Source organism: Epinephelus fuscoguttatus, linkage group LG1 (genome assembly GCF_011397635.1).
Source record: "Epinephelus fuscoguttatus linkage group LG1, E.fuscoguttatus.final_Chr_v1".
In the NCBI taxonomy this organism is placed as follows: Eukaryota; Metazoa; Chordata; class Actinopteri; order Perciformes; family Serranidae; genus Epinephelus; species Epinephelus fuscoguttatus.
Genome location: NC_064752.1, coordinates 34,819,975 through 34,836,593, shown reverse-complemented (window position 1 = coordinate 34,836,593; position 16,619 = coordinate 34,819,975). Strand labels below are relative to the sequence as shown.

General features: G+C 42.0%; 1 protein-coding gene across 1 annotated transcript; it reads left to right on the top strand.

The window, feature by feature from the left end:
* The first annotated feature begins 831 nt into the window (after positions 1 to 831).
* dcaf12 (DDB1 and CUL4 associated factor 12) lies at positions 832 to 16,059 on the top strand. The gene is made up of 9 exons (XM_049580949.1): positions 832 to 1,265; positions 4,697 to 4,987; positions 8,179 to 8,457; positions 8,930 to 8,990; positions 9,776 to 9,969; positions 12,459 to 12,524; positions 12,885 to 13,047; positions 13,683 to 13,861; positions 14,008 to 16,059. Exons 1-9 carry the CDS (start codon positions 1,206 to 1,208, stop codon positions 14,164 to 14,166), a joined length of 1,452 nt encoding a protein of 483 aa, XP_049436906.1. The 5' UTR covers positions 832 to 1,205; the 3' UTR covers positions 14,167 to 16,059.
* The last annotated feature ends 560 nt before the right edge of the window (positions 16,060 to 16,619 follow it).

Here is a 16,619-nt window from a genome sequence, read left to right as displayed (position 1 = left end):
TGACCTAAGCTGGTGTGGAGGGACAGCTCTCCTGCTCCATGTTTTCTCTCTTTTACAGCAAATGCATTTTTTCTCTCTCCGTTCAGTTTGCAGCAACAATACAGGTGGATGTCTATCCAGGTATTGTCAGTGGCAACTGGAAACATCTAACCATGTGGCATAGTCAGCAGAAAAAAAGACAATTATGCATCAGAATAGAGACAATATTCAGTCTGGCTGAGCTCACCAGGGTTAATAAGCAGAGGATTATTAAAGGCATGTAAAAGTGTATCTGTATGATTTCAGATTTCCATGTCAACCATGTCTTTGTGCCCATGCAAATAATGAATACATTCAGAAAAATCCAGTAAGCTAGCTCTGTGGAGAATTTCTAATATTAAGACTCATGATGTCTTTCCTTTAACCTGAGAATAGCCAGGTAACTAAATGTTCACAGTAACAATTATAAACATAAGAGGTAATGTGTCATAAACAACAGAGCTTAGCTCAATAAAATTATATATAAATCATTTAAATTATTTCTGTTAATCTCACATTCATTTCATAAAACTGCATTTTAACAGAGCACAAACCTTTGATAACTTAGGATTTAATTTGGATATTTATATATTACCTGAAATTCTATCAGATAAATAAAGGCAATTATTCAGTTTATATTTGTACATATTAACTTACTTATTAATATATGTTCAGTTGTTCAATTTGACGATCCATTTTGCTACTGAAACAAAATACTACGTCCTTAAAACGGAGACTAACCAGAATCATCTGATCAATGAGCTCACGCAGTCGACGTGAACGAGCACGCATGACGCTCGCGTTCACGTACGACCTTGTTTTTGTTGATGTTTAATTTGAGTGCGGCTGCGCGCTGCCCAGTGCTTTCGCCGTTGCTGACGCGACTTCGCAGGAAAAAAGAGAACGTGAACCCTCTGGCAGCAGCTAGCGACGTTGTCGAAGCTGAAAAGGGAATACGGTCAGATTGTAGTATCGTTTAGGAGCCCAGAAGGCAAGCTAGTGACAGCAAGTCGGCGGCAATCTCAACCAGCGACTAACCAACCTCTCCCGTATGTGATCGCCCTTCTTCGTCGTCGGACGCTTCCAGCGAGGGCCAAGGAACAAAATAGCATATCGCCATTATATGATCCAGTGTCCAGCGTCACTTTTACCCTCCATGTGGGTGAGGGAGCTGTGTGTATCAGATTATGGCGAGAAAAACAGTTAGCAGGAAAAGGAAGGCAGGAGAGCCCAAGGACCAACAACAGGTAGGCGGAAACCGGTGCTGATCCATGTTAGCTAGCCAACGCTAGTCAGTTGTGTTAGCATGCTAACTAGCACTGGGCTAGCCAGGGTTAGCTGATACAAGCCATGTTAGAGGCAGACTATTTAAGACATTTCAACAAATTAACCACTGCAATATATTAGACTATGTCGACATGACATGCACAAAACAGTCACAGCTGTGGTCTTATTTAATCAATAATATAATTAGTGTGTTTCTATTCGAAAGTCAGTACCTGCTAATGTTAGCATAACGTTATCCAACGGCAGTTCGTTATCAAGACGACAGCCAGGTTAACGTTAGCTAAGGGCTAGCTATTGCAACATATTATGGCAATTATTTAATTGCAGTCACAGTTAAATAACATTTTCATATGTAGATAACGTTGACAGTCCCTTGTTCTGATGGGGCATTGCATGTCACCCTCTAGTAACCATCCTAAATATGGTTAATCATCGATGAATCCTGGTTTGTTTCAAAGCTAGTGTCAAATTATTAGCTATAGCGCTAGCTAACGTTAGCAGAAACGTTAACTAGCAGTTAGCTAGCATAGCTACCGTAGATACAGACCAACCGGCTGACTGCTCGGCCTGTCCAGGAGAATGAAATGGACCTCTGCCTAATTGACAGCTAACATTTATCAGCACGAACATCCTCAGCTCACAACGTGTCCTAAGCTCAGTTTTTGACACCACAAAATATTCGTTGGCTTTAACGAGAAGTTAGTTGGCAGTATTATTGTTTTTGCATGAAAGCTACTGTACGACCTGCCCTATCTGCATTGTATGTCAAGGCATGTCTGGGCGTGTGGGACTACCATTATTCACCAGGGGAATTAGACCATAAACATATCAGCAATTTATCAGGCACTCACCTCAGATATAACAATCAAAGACCACAAGAAAAAAAAACAGCTGCAGCACCTCAGATCCCTTTGAGGTCCATGGAATATAAGTACATTTTGTGTGTATCCTCTGGCCCAGTACTGTTACACATCTTATAATGGATATGAGTAATTAGGCCAGGGTTCAGGGTTGGAAATAAACTTCTTGTTCACCTGACACTGTTGCTAGTGGCTTCCAAAATCTTCCAGCCACTCAACAGATTACCATTACATATTTTATCAGCATATGGCTAGTGGCTTGTGCTAACTTCCAGTCCTGCTGAGACAATAGTTATCAGAAGCATTTGTAGTTTTATTGTAATGTCTGGTAGTTTCTGTTTGAGCAGTAAAAAGAGCTGGAAAAAAATTATACCCGTTTTTTGGTATTTCGTTTAAGTATAGATGCCTGACAGAACAATGACTAGCAACTAGTGTTTACCTGTAAAAGAGAGGAATGTTGCTCAAGGACACCTGAAAGCATCCAAATTTCTGTGTCCTCTGCATTGTTTAAGCAGCTTTAAAATTAATGAAAAGTCATCCAATTGATGATTTCTTCATTTGATTACAAGACTAACTGTTCTGTCAGTTTCTGTCACCACTTTAATTTGAAAGGAGTTACAGATTTTATTTGACAATTTTTTAATTGCAATTTTTTTGCAATAATAGTGTATGTCCCTAAATAAATCTGTTAAACCAAAGCGTAATGATAAACCAGCACAATAAAGTGGAATAACATTTTTAAAAGCTGTGCTGCCGCTGTGACCTAAGGTTGTAAATTGTGAGTTTGTGAATAGAATAGCTGTAATTGCACAGACCAAGTTTGGTTTCTAAATGCCCATTAAAGTCTTTGCAACAAGCCGCTAATGTTACAAAGGTTAAATGGGTGGTCAGACAAAAGTGTGACTGATGTGACATGATGTGATTCAGCCAATACGCTTTTTAGCATGTGTTTGTGTGAAAGAGATTTTGTGTTTTCCTGACCAGTGATAATGCAGTCAGCAGGTCTGCTGACTAACAATAGGTGTAGTCTGAAGCTCCATTATAGACGGACAATAACACTGGCCTACCTGAGCAAGATCAAATTCAGCGCTCTTGTGTGCACTAGGATTGTATTGACCTATCCTGATGAAGTGTCATTGACTGTGTGGATGTGTGGTTTTGCTGTAATACTCCCATGATCCACTAAGGCTCTTAAATCTTTACCAGCGAGCTACACATATGTGTCCACAGTCCTCTGGGGGATGGGTACGGCTCAGCGCGGATAGTTATTGAAAGCTAAGAAGGTCCGATGCAATGAGATCACGTTATTTGAAGACTTGTTTGATTTGATATATAGTCATATCATGAATTAATGTAATTGTAAGTTCTTTTTAATTCCATGTAAAACGTTAATTATTGATTGTAAGGAAGTAGTGGTATACAAAATAAATGGTTTGGTATGAACCTTGGTTTTGGGATCACAGTATGGTGCAGTTTTCAGCATTCATTTTGAAAATGGTAAAGATTCAGTGGTGGTTCATGGGCTACAAATCCTATTGTAAGAGTTAAGGCACTCAAATACTGACATATTGTCAAAAGAAAAAGACAAATATCAAGAACAAACTAGAAGAACACCCTGAGAGTGCAGATCTCCACCAAGGCCAATTGCTCCATCTCGCAAAGTTAACAAAGTCCAAAATAATTTGCGTATCTGCCCCTTGATTTGGACCTGCTTCAGAATTTAATGGGTTCGTCTCTGGTATGTGCTACACCCTTCCAGCAAGTTTTCTGAAAATGGGGCTAATACTTTTTCTGTAATCCTGCTGACAAGCAAACAAACCAAACCGGAAGCATGACCTCCTTGACAGAGGTAAAAACACAAATGTCAGCAATGCTCCATCAGAACTCTGACCTGTTAATAATTCCTGAACTGTACTGCAGCTTGTCCTTGTTTGTACAGGGGAGGCACAACAGACTGATGGAAATGCACACGAGAAGGCACATTATAGTGGGGCTCTAGCACTTTGACCACATGCTTTAATTTGATTCTCTACAATGTACAGTATATGTGAGTGTGGTTGCATATACACAGCGATAACCACTCCATAGCATTAGTTATTGCTTTGACATGGTCCAAATCTGCAGCAGGAGACTTGCCATCCAGTCTGTCTTTGACTTGTTCTGGTAATTGACACATTTGGATGATGCTGCCGTAACTGGAATGTTTGAAGTGTTTCCACGGGCATACTTGACTTCAGTTGTACAAATTGGGGCTTACTGTGCTAAGCTGACTAGCATGCTACAGCTGATAGCCAGCAACCAATGCACCAGTCGTAAGCTTTCTGAAAAACCTGGCCTTTAGAATTTCTGTTCCAAACTGAGGTTGTTACATACTGAACTGAATGCTCTGTACTGAACAGTGCAGGGAGAAATATGTGCACTGTTACATCCCTAATTGATAATCTCTGAAACATGTCGGACTTGACATAAGTTGTGCTTTTCCCACAAAAAATCTGGAAATTAATTAATTTTTCCCTCCTCTCCTTTCACAGCTGGGCTGGTGTCAAACACCACACAAGCGGAGCCGTGTTTCTTGTTCATCACGCCATGCCCAGCAGTGGTGGTGCAGTCGGCGCTCAGTGGTATGTGCCCTCCGGGGGCGGGAGTTCAGACCTCAACAGCAGCATGAGTTGCGGCTCCAGCGTAGCCTTCGGGGCTTTGCAGCTGGCAGGCTCCCTGGCATCCTCAAGGAGAGGGAGTTCTCACTGGGGCGACTCAACAAGGTGTTTGCTTCGCAGTGGCTCAACCACAGGCAGGTGGTGTGTGGGACCAAGTGCAACACGGTGAGATGTCATTTTGTTAATAACCTGTGTTAATTGTTTAGGGATTCCCATATAGTTCCATGATTTGGTGTTAATATGAGAGTACTGTCACTTAATCAGTAAGATTACATGCACTCAAGTAATTTGATCACAAAAAGAGAAGGGCAATACTCAGATTATTGCAACTGTCATGTTAACACTGTAACAAGGTTGATATCAGAGTAAGTATAATGCAAGTAATGGAGCTGAAATAATTGTTAGGCTTTCAAATTACTTGGTTTTGATTCAGTAACTAAGTAATTCATTAAAGTCAGCAGGGTTTCCCTTTGCAATGTGATGTGTCCCTCTTCTCATTTTGTCTGAATCTTAAGTTTAATATTGTATTTCATAAAAATGAAGTTTCTTTAGACTTTAGCAGAGGCATTCTTTATCTCAGGCAAGGTGGTGCGCCTCTGCTATTTATCATTTTTAGAAAACCTTTTTAATTCCAGGGCTCACCTCCCTATGCACAAATGCTCCACCAAAATAACATCCCTCCTGACACGATTTTGCAAGAACAATGTCGCTCCATCCACAGCTTAGTGCTGCCTAAGACATGTGTGATTGGTTTGAAGAAATACAAACAACCCAGAATGTTGTTTTTTCCTGTTGTGCAGAATAATGATTGTTTCAGCCAGAACTTTCTTCAGCACTGACACAGCATGGGAGAAGTCTAGCTATGCGAGACTAACAGAACTGTGACCCGCGCACCGTTACAGTTAGTTACGAAAACACAAACCGTTACAGCCCTCACATCCGTGATAGTGTTTCTTGAATGTTTCTACTGGATGAATGTCAGCCCGGTTGTTTCAGTCAGATAACCGGACACACACACACTCTCTGTCGAATCTGAAGAAATTCCCTATTCAGATCAAACGTCCCTTGGACTTAACGATGAACTGATTAGATTTTAGTGGTCATAGGTCCCAGGTCATTGTGATTTTGCATCTGTCTCATTCTCGTGAATGCAACATCTCCAGAACACCTTAAGGGAATTTCATCAAATTTGAGATGTCCACTTGGACTGAAGAACAAACTGATTAGAATTTGGTGTTTGAAGGTCAAAGGTCAAGGTCAGTGTGACAGTAAAAAAACATTTACCACGTTTTGGCCATCAATCAAGAATTCTTACAGTTACTATAACAAAACTTCACACAAATGTCTAATAGGATATAATGATGAATTGATGACCTCATTTATCCAACAGGTCAAAGGTCAACTTCACTGTGACATCATAATATTCTGCATAAAACACTTTTCTGGCCATTACTCAATGTCATACAGTACAGGCCAAAAGTTTGGACACACCTTCTCATTCAATGCGTTTTCTTTATTTTCATGACTATTTACATTGTAGATTCTCACTGAAGGCATCAAAACTATGAATGAACACATGTGGAGTTATGTACTTAACAAAAAAGGTGAAATAACTGAAAACATGTTTTATATTCTAGTTTCTTCAAAATAGCCACCCTTTGCTCTGATTACTGCTTTGCACACTCTTGGCATTCTCTCCATGAGCTTCAAGAGGTAGTCACCTGAAATGGTTTCCACTTCACAGGTGTGCCTTATCAGGGTTAATTAGTGGAATTTCTTGCTTTATCAATGGGGTTGGGACCATCAGTTGTGTTGTGCAGAAGTCAGGTTAATACACAGCCGACAGCCCTATTGGACAACTGTTAAAATTCATATTATGGCAAGAACCAATCAGCTAACTAAAGAAAAACGAGTGGCCATCATTACTTTAAGAAATGAAGGTCAGTCAGTCCAGAAAATTGCAAAAACTTTAAATGTGTCCCCAAGTGGAGTCGCAAAAACCATCAAGCGCTACAAAGAAACTGGCACACATGAGGACCGACCCAGGAAAGGAAGACCAAGAGTCACCTCTGCTTCTGAGGATAAGTTCATCCGAGTCACCAGCCTCAGAAATCGCAAGTTAACAGCAGCTCAGATCAGAGACCAGATGAATGCCACACAGAGTTCTAGCAGCAGACCCATCTCTAGAACAACTGTTAAGAGGAGACTGCGCGAATCAGGCCTTCATGGTCAAATAGCTGCTAGGAAACCACTGCTAAGGAGAGGCAACAAGCAGAAGAGATTTGTTTGGGCCAAGAAACACAAGGAATGGACATTAGACCAGTGGAAATCTGTGCTTTGGTCTGATGAGTCCAAATTTGAGATCTTTGGTTCCAACCGCCGTGTCTTTGTGAGACACAAAAAAGGTGAACGGATGGATTCCACATGCCTGGTTCCCACTGTGAAGCATGGTGTGATGGTGTGGGGGTGTTTTGCTGGTGACACTGTTGGGGATTTATTCAAAATTGAAGGCACACTGAACCAGCATGGCTACCACAGCATCCTGCAGCGACATGCCATCCCATCCGGTTTGCGTTTAGTTGGACGATCATTTATTTTTCAACAGGACAATGACCCCAAACACACCTCCAGGCTGTGTAAGGGCTATTTGACCAAGAAGGAGAGTGATGGAGTGCTGCGGCAGATGACCTGGCCTCCACAGTCACCGGACCTGAACCCAATCGAGATGGTTTGGGGTGAGCTGGACCGCAGAGTGAAGGCAAGGGGCCAACAAGTGCTAAACACCTCTGGGAACTCCTTCAAGACTGTTGGAAAACCATTTCAGGTGACTACCTCTTGAAGCTCATGGAGAGAATGCCAAGAGTGTGCAAAGCAGTAATCAGAGCAAAGGGTGGCTATTTTGAAGAAACTAGAATATAAAACATGTTTTCAGTTATTTCACCTTTTTTTGTTAAGTACATAACTCCACATGTGTTCATTCATAGTTTTGATGCCTTCAGTGAGAATCTACAATGTAAATAGTCATGAAAATAAAGAAAACGCACTGAATGAGAAGGTGTGTCCAAACTTTTGGCCTGTACTGTATGTCAGGAACAGAAGGGGAGACGTGGTCAGATACTGAATTGGGGACATTAATCTTGGCTGTCCAAGATATAGATATATATAGATCTTCTGTGCTGCTTGGGTGGGGTGGGGGGGGTTGTGAATCATCCATGTTTCACAGACATGGATGTAAACTGTAAGAGAAACTTGACTGGTGCGTGAGGCCATACAACTGCAGGGCGGTAATTCTAGTTTTTGTTTTAACTTTTGAATCTCTTATTCTAATTCAATGTCTTTTCTTCTTTCACCTGCAGCTTTTTGTAGCTGATGTGTTGACGGGCCAGATAACGCGCATTCCCATGCTGAAGGACAGGGAGTGTAATGGTGGAGGCTCTGGAGTGGTGGGTGCAGTGGTGGCAGGGCAGCACTACCACCCCACAGGAGGCTCTCGTGCCCGGCTGGACCAGCAGGGCTGTGGGATCCACGCTATTGAACTCAACCCCTCTAGAACGTTGCTCGCCACAGGAGGAGACAATCCCAACAGCTTGGCCATCTACCAGCTGCCCACACTGGACCCTGTTTGCGTGGGAGATGTGAGTGGTTAAGCTCTGTTTGGGTTTACTGGCATCTAGTTATGGCCTGTGGCTGCTGAACCTCTCTGGGGCTGCAGTAGATCAGTTTGGGTCAACTCTTTGCAGATATATCAAACATGTCTGTGCACCAGCCGCAATGTTTGCACTTGTAATAGAATTGGCCAAATTTTATTTATTGTCCCCAGAACATGACTTTTGTGATTCCTGACTTTTTATCCAGCGCTACACAATGACAAATTTTCCAATTCAACACTTTTAAAGACAAGATAACAGAACATTAGTGATGGATTCCCTGATTGGCATACCTTCAACCACAGAACAGCAAAATACTGTAATTCTTTACATGATACATATTTAGTTAATCTTGTGCTGCCGCTGTTCAGCAGTAGTTGTTCAGCAGTTCACATCAAAGCACCCAGAGTTGTGTAAACCTTGTTGTTTTGCTTTTACATGGTAGCCATTTGTTTTTCAGGAAGGTCACAATGACTGGATCTTCTCCATAGCATGGATCAGTGACAACATGGCAGTTTCTGGTGAGTTGTTTTTATGATCTTAGCTGTGTGAAATGAACACAGCTTTGTGAGCTTTAGGGGCTCCATAAAAATGCAGTATTTCACCCTGATGGGCGTGGTTTTGCAGGACATAGCAGCGCACACTGGTTGGATCCGTGACGGCCTCAGACATCTCAGCTCGGGCACGTTCATACTTTATATGATGATGGTCATTATTTAGTCAATCTAAGTTTTAATACATTTTAGCACTATTTAGTTGTACATTTTTCCCAGTATAACTTTATGATGGTCAATTTGAGAATTTATCAGCAGTTAGGGAAAGTCATTTAAAATCTGCAGGGAGGTCTTGTTGCTGTTGCGGCTGTATGAACAGTAGCGTATAAGGAGCAAAATGCGGAGTGCACCTTTGTAAATCATTTATTATAAGAATAAATAATCATCTCCTTTTGAAGTTACAGTTCGGCATGGGCTCTACTGTAGGTTTAAACTTTGGGTTAAGGCGAAGATTCGGTTAATAAGCAACTTTTTAGGTCTCATCCAAGAAGTGACGAGACAACCAAATGTGAGCCGATGAGAAAGTGCGTCAGGCACATGACAGTCTTGTGTGATGCAGAATGTAAGGCACCACCCCCAGGTGAAATACTGTGTTTTTAGGGAGTTCTGTGAGTATTTACATGCCTTCACAACTCTTCACTACATACCCTCGTGACAGTCCTATATTTATGTGTTGCGTTTGTATGCTGTTAGTAGAAACATACTGTAACTAAGCAGTAGTCAAGATTTGTCTTATATGTTGAATTTCCCAGGGTCCAGAGATGGCTCCATGGGCCTGTGGGAGGTGACAGAGGAAGTAATGAGCCAGGCAGAACGCAGCCAGAACGAGGAGGCAGTACCCTCATACGCCCACATCTCCCACCGTGCCCTCAAGGACATCCCAAAGGAGTACACCAACCCATACAACTGTAAAGTCCGTGCTCTGGCCTTCAACAACAACCATAAAGTAAGCACGCAGTTGTTGGGGAAACCATGTGATGTGGTTACACTGTTCATGAAATATTTATTATGAGGCGTAATTTAGTAGGTGCCAGTTTTTAGGAAAACACAGGCTATGAGAAAAAGATCATTTGAGCCCAGGAACTCAAACACTGAGATTTATGTCATCTGATTGATACATATTCATTGATGTTAATGGTTAATTGACTGTTGTCAGGGGATTTAAATAGCCCATTTTATTTCTCTATGTGATATATGGATTTGCTGTTGTAGGTTAGCACCCTTTTGTTTGTACAAGAATGTGTTGAACTTTGCTTTAAGTAGTAACTCATCCACAGAGCCTGCTCACCTCCACTTAATCAAAATCTAGCTCAATACACATCTTCCATTCATCACTTGTGCAATAAGCTGTTTGTTACATTGTAAATTGAAAATGAAATGAATTTGTATACAAAATGTACAGAAAGGTAAAATCATCAAGTTTTGAAAAAGTATTGCAATTTAATTTTGTCTTTAATGTTATTATCTTATCTTATTATCTTTGTAATATGATTATCTTATATAATGTTATTACTATCCTAAAACATTCTCCGGGTCCTCTGTAACTCTGCAGGACTTATTTCAACCCTGCCCAGCAGCAGTACCGTGGCGAACGGTCCCTAACTGCGGGGAGAATGGAGCAGGCTTCCCCGGAGGTCCGCCGCTTTTCCCGGTCCCTCTTCTCCACACTTTGGCCTCTAGTTTCGCAGACCGGGCGAGGCGGGGGCGCAGCGCACCTGCGCTTCGCCAACTGGGTGTGGCCAGGCGGATTTTGCAAGTTTGGCACACCGTGCGCGCTGGCGAAGCTACTCGTCTGTCCCACCTCCGTCCCTCCTACCTGCGCAAGTCGGAAAGAGGGAGGGAAAGAGAGTGGGTTTTACACACATCACACCAATCAAATGAGCCCCTCTCCTCGCCCTTAAATGTGCCGCACAAAGACGTAATGAGAGTTTACTCAATTCGTCATGGCAGAAGAGAGCAGCAGCGTCAGACAGCCAAACTTCTCCCAGGAGGAACCTGATGTTTTGGTCCGGGAGGTCTGCTCGCAGTGTCCAAATATACAGAACTGCGAGCAGACCTCCACGGGCTGATGATGCAAAGGTAGCCTGGGAGGAGGTCACCACAATTGTAAATCAATGTTGCGTTTCTCTCGTGCGCGCGCGCTCTCTCTTTCTCTCTCGCAGTCTCACTCTGTTTCTTTTCTTTTGGCTTTTCTAAGATGACAGATGCTGAATATATACTCCCTATCTGATGCTGTGGCTGTCTGTGGTTGGCTGAGAGGGATGTGAACTCATTAGTTTGCAGCTGTTTAATCAAATCAGGTTGGGTTTCCATTACGCGTGCCAAACGTGCCAAACGGTGCCAATCCCCTTTGATCTGACATCAGATGTGATGGGACAGTCGGTATAGAGATACATTTATGTGTTGATTGCAGATAGTTGCATTGAATAGTGGTTTTGATTTATTGTCTTGTTAATGTGCCTGATATTCTGGAAACCTGCCTGTGAGGTTTTGGTGACGTGTGCACACTGTCCGCCGGTCAGCCAAACATCGGCTTACACCAGCTGCGCTCCGCCTGCGCTGACAGTAGACCTGGTTTCAGCTGGTGAGCTTTTAGCGCACCTTCGGCGAAGCCTTTTGGCACGAAACTGTCACTGCGCCAAGCTGGATTTGTCGACACCCCCCCCTGCTGCGCCGCCACACCCATCTCAGCACACCATGGTCTGCCAAACTACCAAACTGAGCGCGCCTTGGGTTGCGCTGCTCGAAACTAGGTCTGCGCGGGGTTCGCCACCCTGCGCTGCGCCGGGAAACTAAAGCCCTTTGACTTATTTCCACACAGCCGACAGTGGGACTTATATTCATTGTGCCGACAGTGGTTTGGAAAACCGCCCATAACCGTGTCACATGGGGAAGAGGGAAGAGGGAAGGCGGCTGGAGTTCCTCCAACATTTGCAGTTAGATTATCATATTTTTTTATTGGCCTATATTTTTGTCAATAAAAAAATATGATAATCTAACTGCAAATGTTGGCTTTGGCTGATTTTTTTTTTTTTTTTTTTTATACGCACATGTGCCCCTAAATATTTTTTATAGTTCGCACACAGTCGAGTGAAATGCTTGCACTGTCGAGCACTGGATCTGACAGCCTGAGCACATCGGCACAAAACGCTACGGCGTTCGAGATATTATTTATATCATGAGAAGTCAATACTTTCGGCAGCCTAAATCTTTTATTTAGAAACTATGGCGGGTCAAATTAAACTATGGCGGCCCGCCATAGTTTTGTTAATTAATGGGAAACACTGTTTAATACTAAAAACATTGAGGTTGAGCATAATTTGCTAAACTTGCAAAAGGTTTATTGGCAGGAAATGATGTTTCTGTGTTCTGCTTCCGCCCACTTTTGCTTCAGTCATTTACATCTGTCTTCCCATGTCGTTTTAACCTTTCCAGGAATTGGGTGCTGTGTCTTTGGATGGCTATTTTCACCTCTGGAAAGCTGAGCACAACTTGTGCAAGGTAAATCACAATGCATAGTTTGACTAATAATCATGTGATGCATTTCCTCTGCACACTTCATAGTAGGGTGATACATGTAACCAATGTAGAACATGGTGACTACAACTTGTTGTAGTTTGTTTTAAAACACCAGATCAGTTTAATATGCGGTCAGTTACCAAAACATTAGATAATCCTCGATTTATTTATTTTTAATTTTCTTTTGCTTTTCTTATTTAATGTAGCTTCACAGTGGAGTTGTGCTGGATAGCTTTTGTACTTGATAGCCATACATACTCGCCCTCATGTGAAGAAGGAAGGACTGTTCTTGACATCATTCTTTGTTGGTTCCCATTTAACATTCATTGGGTTTCCCTCTAGATACTGTCCACCAAGCTGCCTCACTGCAAAGAGAATGTGTGTCTGGCATATGGACAGGACTGGTCGGTGTACGCTGTGGGTTCTCAGGCTCATGTTTCCTTTCTGGATCCACGGCAGCCCACACACAGCATCAAGTCAGTAAATTCCAGAGAGAGAGGAAGCGGTAAGTGATCTGTAAAATTCTGTAAAGCCCCTTTTCCCACTACACAAAAAACCCCAACTAACACTTGCTAGCACCTGGCTTTTTTATGTAATACGAAAGGTTACAACCTGCATTCACCCCTGGGTCAAATGACTGCAGTGGTCACAGGTTCTTATCTGCTCCAGCTCTGATTGGATTCGATTTGTAATAATGGAGGCTTAACACCTGGATCTACGTGCCAATAAAGTGACAGGCTGCCACAAAATACTGTCTATCTCCCTCTGACCAGCACTCGAACATACAAGCACTATCACATTTTCACTGGCCTCCATGCTGCTTTTTACTATTTACTAACCTCTTTTCCTGCCCTCTGGTGACATCAAACATGACGCAGGAAATAAAAAAACACACAAAGCCACACCTGTCTGTTGCAGGGCTGTGTACACAGCTCTGGGCCATTGGCAACAGGAATGCAGTCTATCTAGTTCTCTCGTGTTTAAAAAAACCTGCATTCACGTGCTTACCTTGTTGTAAGAGGGGGATAAGAAGCTAATAACACAAGCAGAAAGCAGCTGAACTACTTTGTGTTGATGTTTGCATACTAAATACCACTACTTTGGAGTAGCTTTGCATTCATGACATCTGTGTCTGTGCAGGGATCCGGTCAGTGAGTTTCTACGAACACATTGTGACAGTGGGCACCGGCCAAGGTTCGCTGCTCTTCTACGACATCCGGGCCCAGAGATTTTTGGAGAACCCTTTGAATCCAGCTGGAGGGTACCGGAAGTGCCCAGGAGATGGCATCCTCAAACTCACTACAGGGAAAGGCTGGCTGGTACAACTTCTTTTTTTCTTCTATTACCAATAAACTAGTCCTTTCTTTTGAAAAGTGCTAACTGAGTTGTCCTGACACTAGTGTTAAAGCATTGTAGTCATGGATTACTAACATTTTCATAATTTTTCCTCTCTTCTTCTGCTTAGAATCACGATGAGACGTGGAGGAGTTACTTCTCAGACATTCATTCCTTCCCCAACGCGGTGTACACCCATTGCTACGACGACTCTGGCACCAAGCTGTTTGTAGCAGGTGGACCGCTCTGCTCCGGCCTGCACGGCAACTACGCAGGACTGTGGAGCTAGCCTCTTCGCCCCATCCATCGCTCTGTCACTACATCCTTGTCCAGAACCAGTCCCTCCATCCCTCTTCCTCTTCAAGTCCGTTGACATTGCTGTCTTTGGTATCCCTCTTGCTCATTGAATTGTCACTCTGTTTTGCTCACACATGGACTCAGGAGCATGATCTTGCCCTCACCGTGTCACTGCTTTGAATATTGTTGTTGTGTATGTTTGTGTCCACCACTACACTATCCCCTTCTCCTCCAATTATTAGTTTGCTCCTTCCACCTCGGCTACTCAGTTTCGTTTTATATGAAAATGTACAAACAATTAACTCGTAATTTTCAAGAGCTGTGAAGTCTGCCACTAAGCAACTCAGAAGAGTACTGCAAAACATTAAGAATAAAGTAATACAAGTTCTCATCTTTTAAAACATCAAACCCGCAGGGATTAGGTTATGGTCTTTTGCTGGCTTGTTTTTGTATGTAAGGATAGTGTTTACCGCTGCTTCCTCTGTGATAAAAGATGGCGTCTTTGTGAAACAGCTGTGGAATTTTTCACTTAAAAGTTCCTTTTCGTTCTCTCACTGAAATGGACGGCAATAAAAGAGAGGGTTAAGAGGAAGACGGACTGAAGAGACAATTCATTTTGAAGGACTGAAACGGATTGCTGTTTGACATTTGATCGAGAATATTAACTGGTTGGAACAGCCCGTCCTGTCCCACAACAATCAGAACGAACTTCTCTCTTCTCCTGGCAGAAGTAAAATGAAGAAGCCAATCAAAATGGGACCTTGTGTTCATGTCTCTCTCACTGAGATGATACAAAGGAGAAACATTAAGATTGCTAAATGCGGTGTTGTTCTGCTTTGAATTAATCCCAACAAATGCATATTTTATTTTTTTTGACTGTGTGTGATTTGACAGGCAATACCCCCTGCTGATATTCTAATTTGCTTTATTCGTATTTATTTTCCCCTTTCTCTGTCACCTTTATTTGGTTGGTCGGGGGTGTTTATATCTGCTTCTTTTGAAGGATATATTGTCTCTTTGCCCTTTGCTTATGTTCCTTTGCTCTTTGACCAGAATGCTTTCAGCAGATCTATCCTTAAGTGGTGTTCAGACTCTGATCTGTAACCATTCTGGTATTACTAGAGAATTTACCCTAAGGTTATAAGTTTTGGTAGCGAATTCAGTATTATCAGAGATGGAGGAGCCTTTACTGGGTTAAGCCCCCTCCCATAGTTCTTGGACGACTCCTCAGTAACTTAGGAGAAGATCTGCTATGGCTTATTTTGACCTTCTCAACCATCCAGCTAGAAGGATGCAAGGAGAATTAATGAGACTTTTTGGACTCTACCCTGGAGTTAGATGCTGCAGGCAAACACATTGGTTGTCACAGTTGTAAAACTTTATTTTTTCCTCTCTTTTTTTGTACCAAGGAGCGAGTGATTCTGCTCTTTTCCTTGTTTGGTAGAGGCAGGGTAGGCTTGAGTTACGTTTTTGCCTTCCTTGGGTCTTTCTGTGAAAGACTGCCACAGGCGATCATAGTTTTCCTTTTTCTACATGGAACTTTTCTCCAGTTTTCATGATAATGACATTGAAAAGAGAAACCCCAATTACGACCACAAATTGAACAAATAACCAACACTTTTAAAGTGGATTTTATATATAAATGTGTATATGTATGTGTAAAATACATAGGGACAATTGCATACATTTTTATGTATATGTCTGAGGAAGTGTGTGGATTGATCTGTCTACTTGGTGATGCCCTGTTTTTTTTATACATGCCTCATGAATGTTTTTACAAATGACTGAATCTGAGGATATTGTAAGATATAAACATCTGAAAAAAAACAAGCTATTAAATCTTTAAAAAGAGTAAATAATAAAAATAAAATGTATATTGATGTAACGTTTCTCTTTTTTTATGTTTATCATTTATTTGATTGAAGGATTTTCTTTTGGATTGAAATGGGTCACTGCTAGAGGTGTGGACTCAGGTGGCAGGACTTGAGTCACACTCGAGCCATAAATTTGATGACTCATTTCCCCTCATTTCCTGTATCAACTAACATTAACACAATTCATTCCTAACACATTAACACTTAATTCCCCAGATCCACTTTGAACCAATCCAACAGCATCCTATCAAGTTGCAGGAGAGAGCCATGAAGAATAAACAATACTGAGAGCCAGTTGGAAAAATTATCCTAAGATAATTTAGTTCACATGAAAACTGCAGTGGTCACCAAAAACAAATTGCAGTATGCTAAACATGTAGGTTGAAAATTGTAGACAGGGATGTAACATCTTCCAATGAAGTTGTAATGACAAATGCAAAATTTTGAAAAACATCTATGAATTTTGTAAATTTCATACATTATTAGCATATCATGACTTGTGTGGGACTCTAAACTCTAAGTTTAGGACATGAAACTTGCCTTAGGACATGAGTTCAGAGACTTACTGGTG

Excerpts from the sequence above, each read along its gene's own strand:
- dcaf12 (XM_049580949.1), top strand. The coding sequence starts at position 1,206 with ATGGCGAGAAAAACAGTTAGCAGGAAAAGGAAGGCAGGAGAGCCCAAG. Across the intron at positions 8,458-8,929 it reads ACCCTGTTTGCGTGGGAGAT|GAAGGTCACAATGACTGGAT; the intron begins GTGAGTGGTTAA and ends TTTGTTTTTCAG. Across the intron at positions 13,048-13,682 it reads TTCCAGAGAGAGAGGAAGCG|GGATCCGGTCAGTGAGTTTC; the intron begins GTAAGTGATCTG and ends GTGTCTGTGCAG.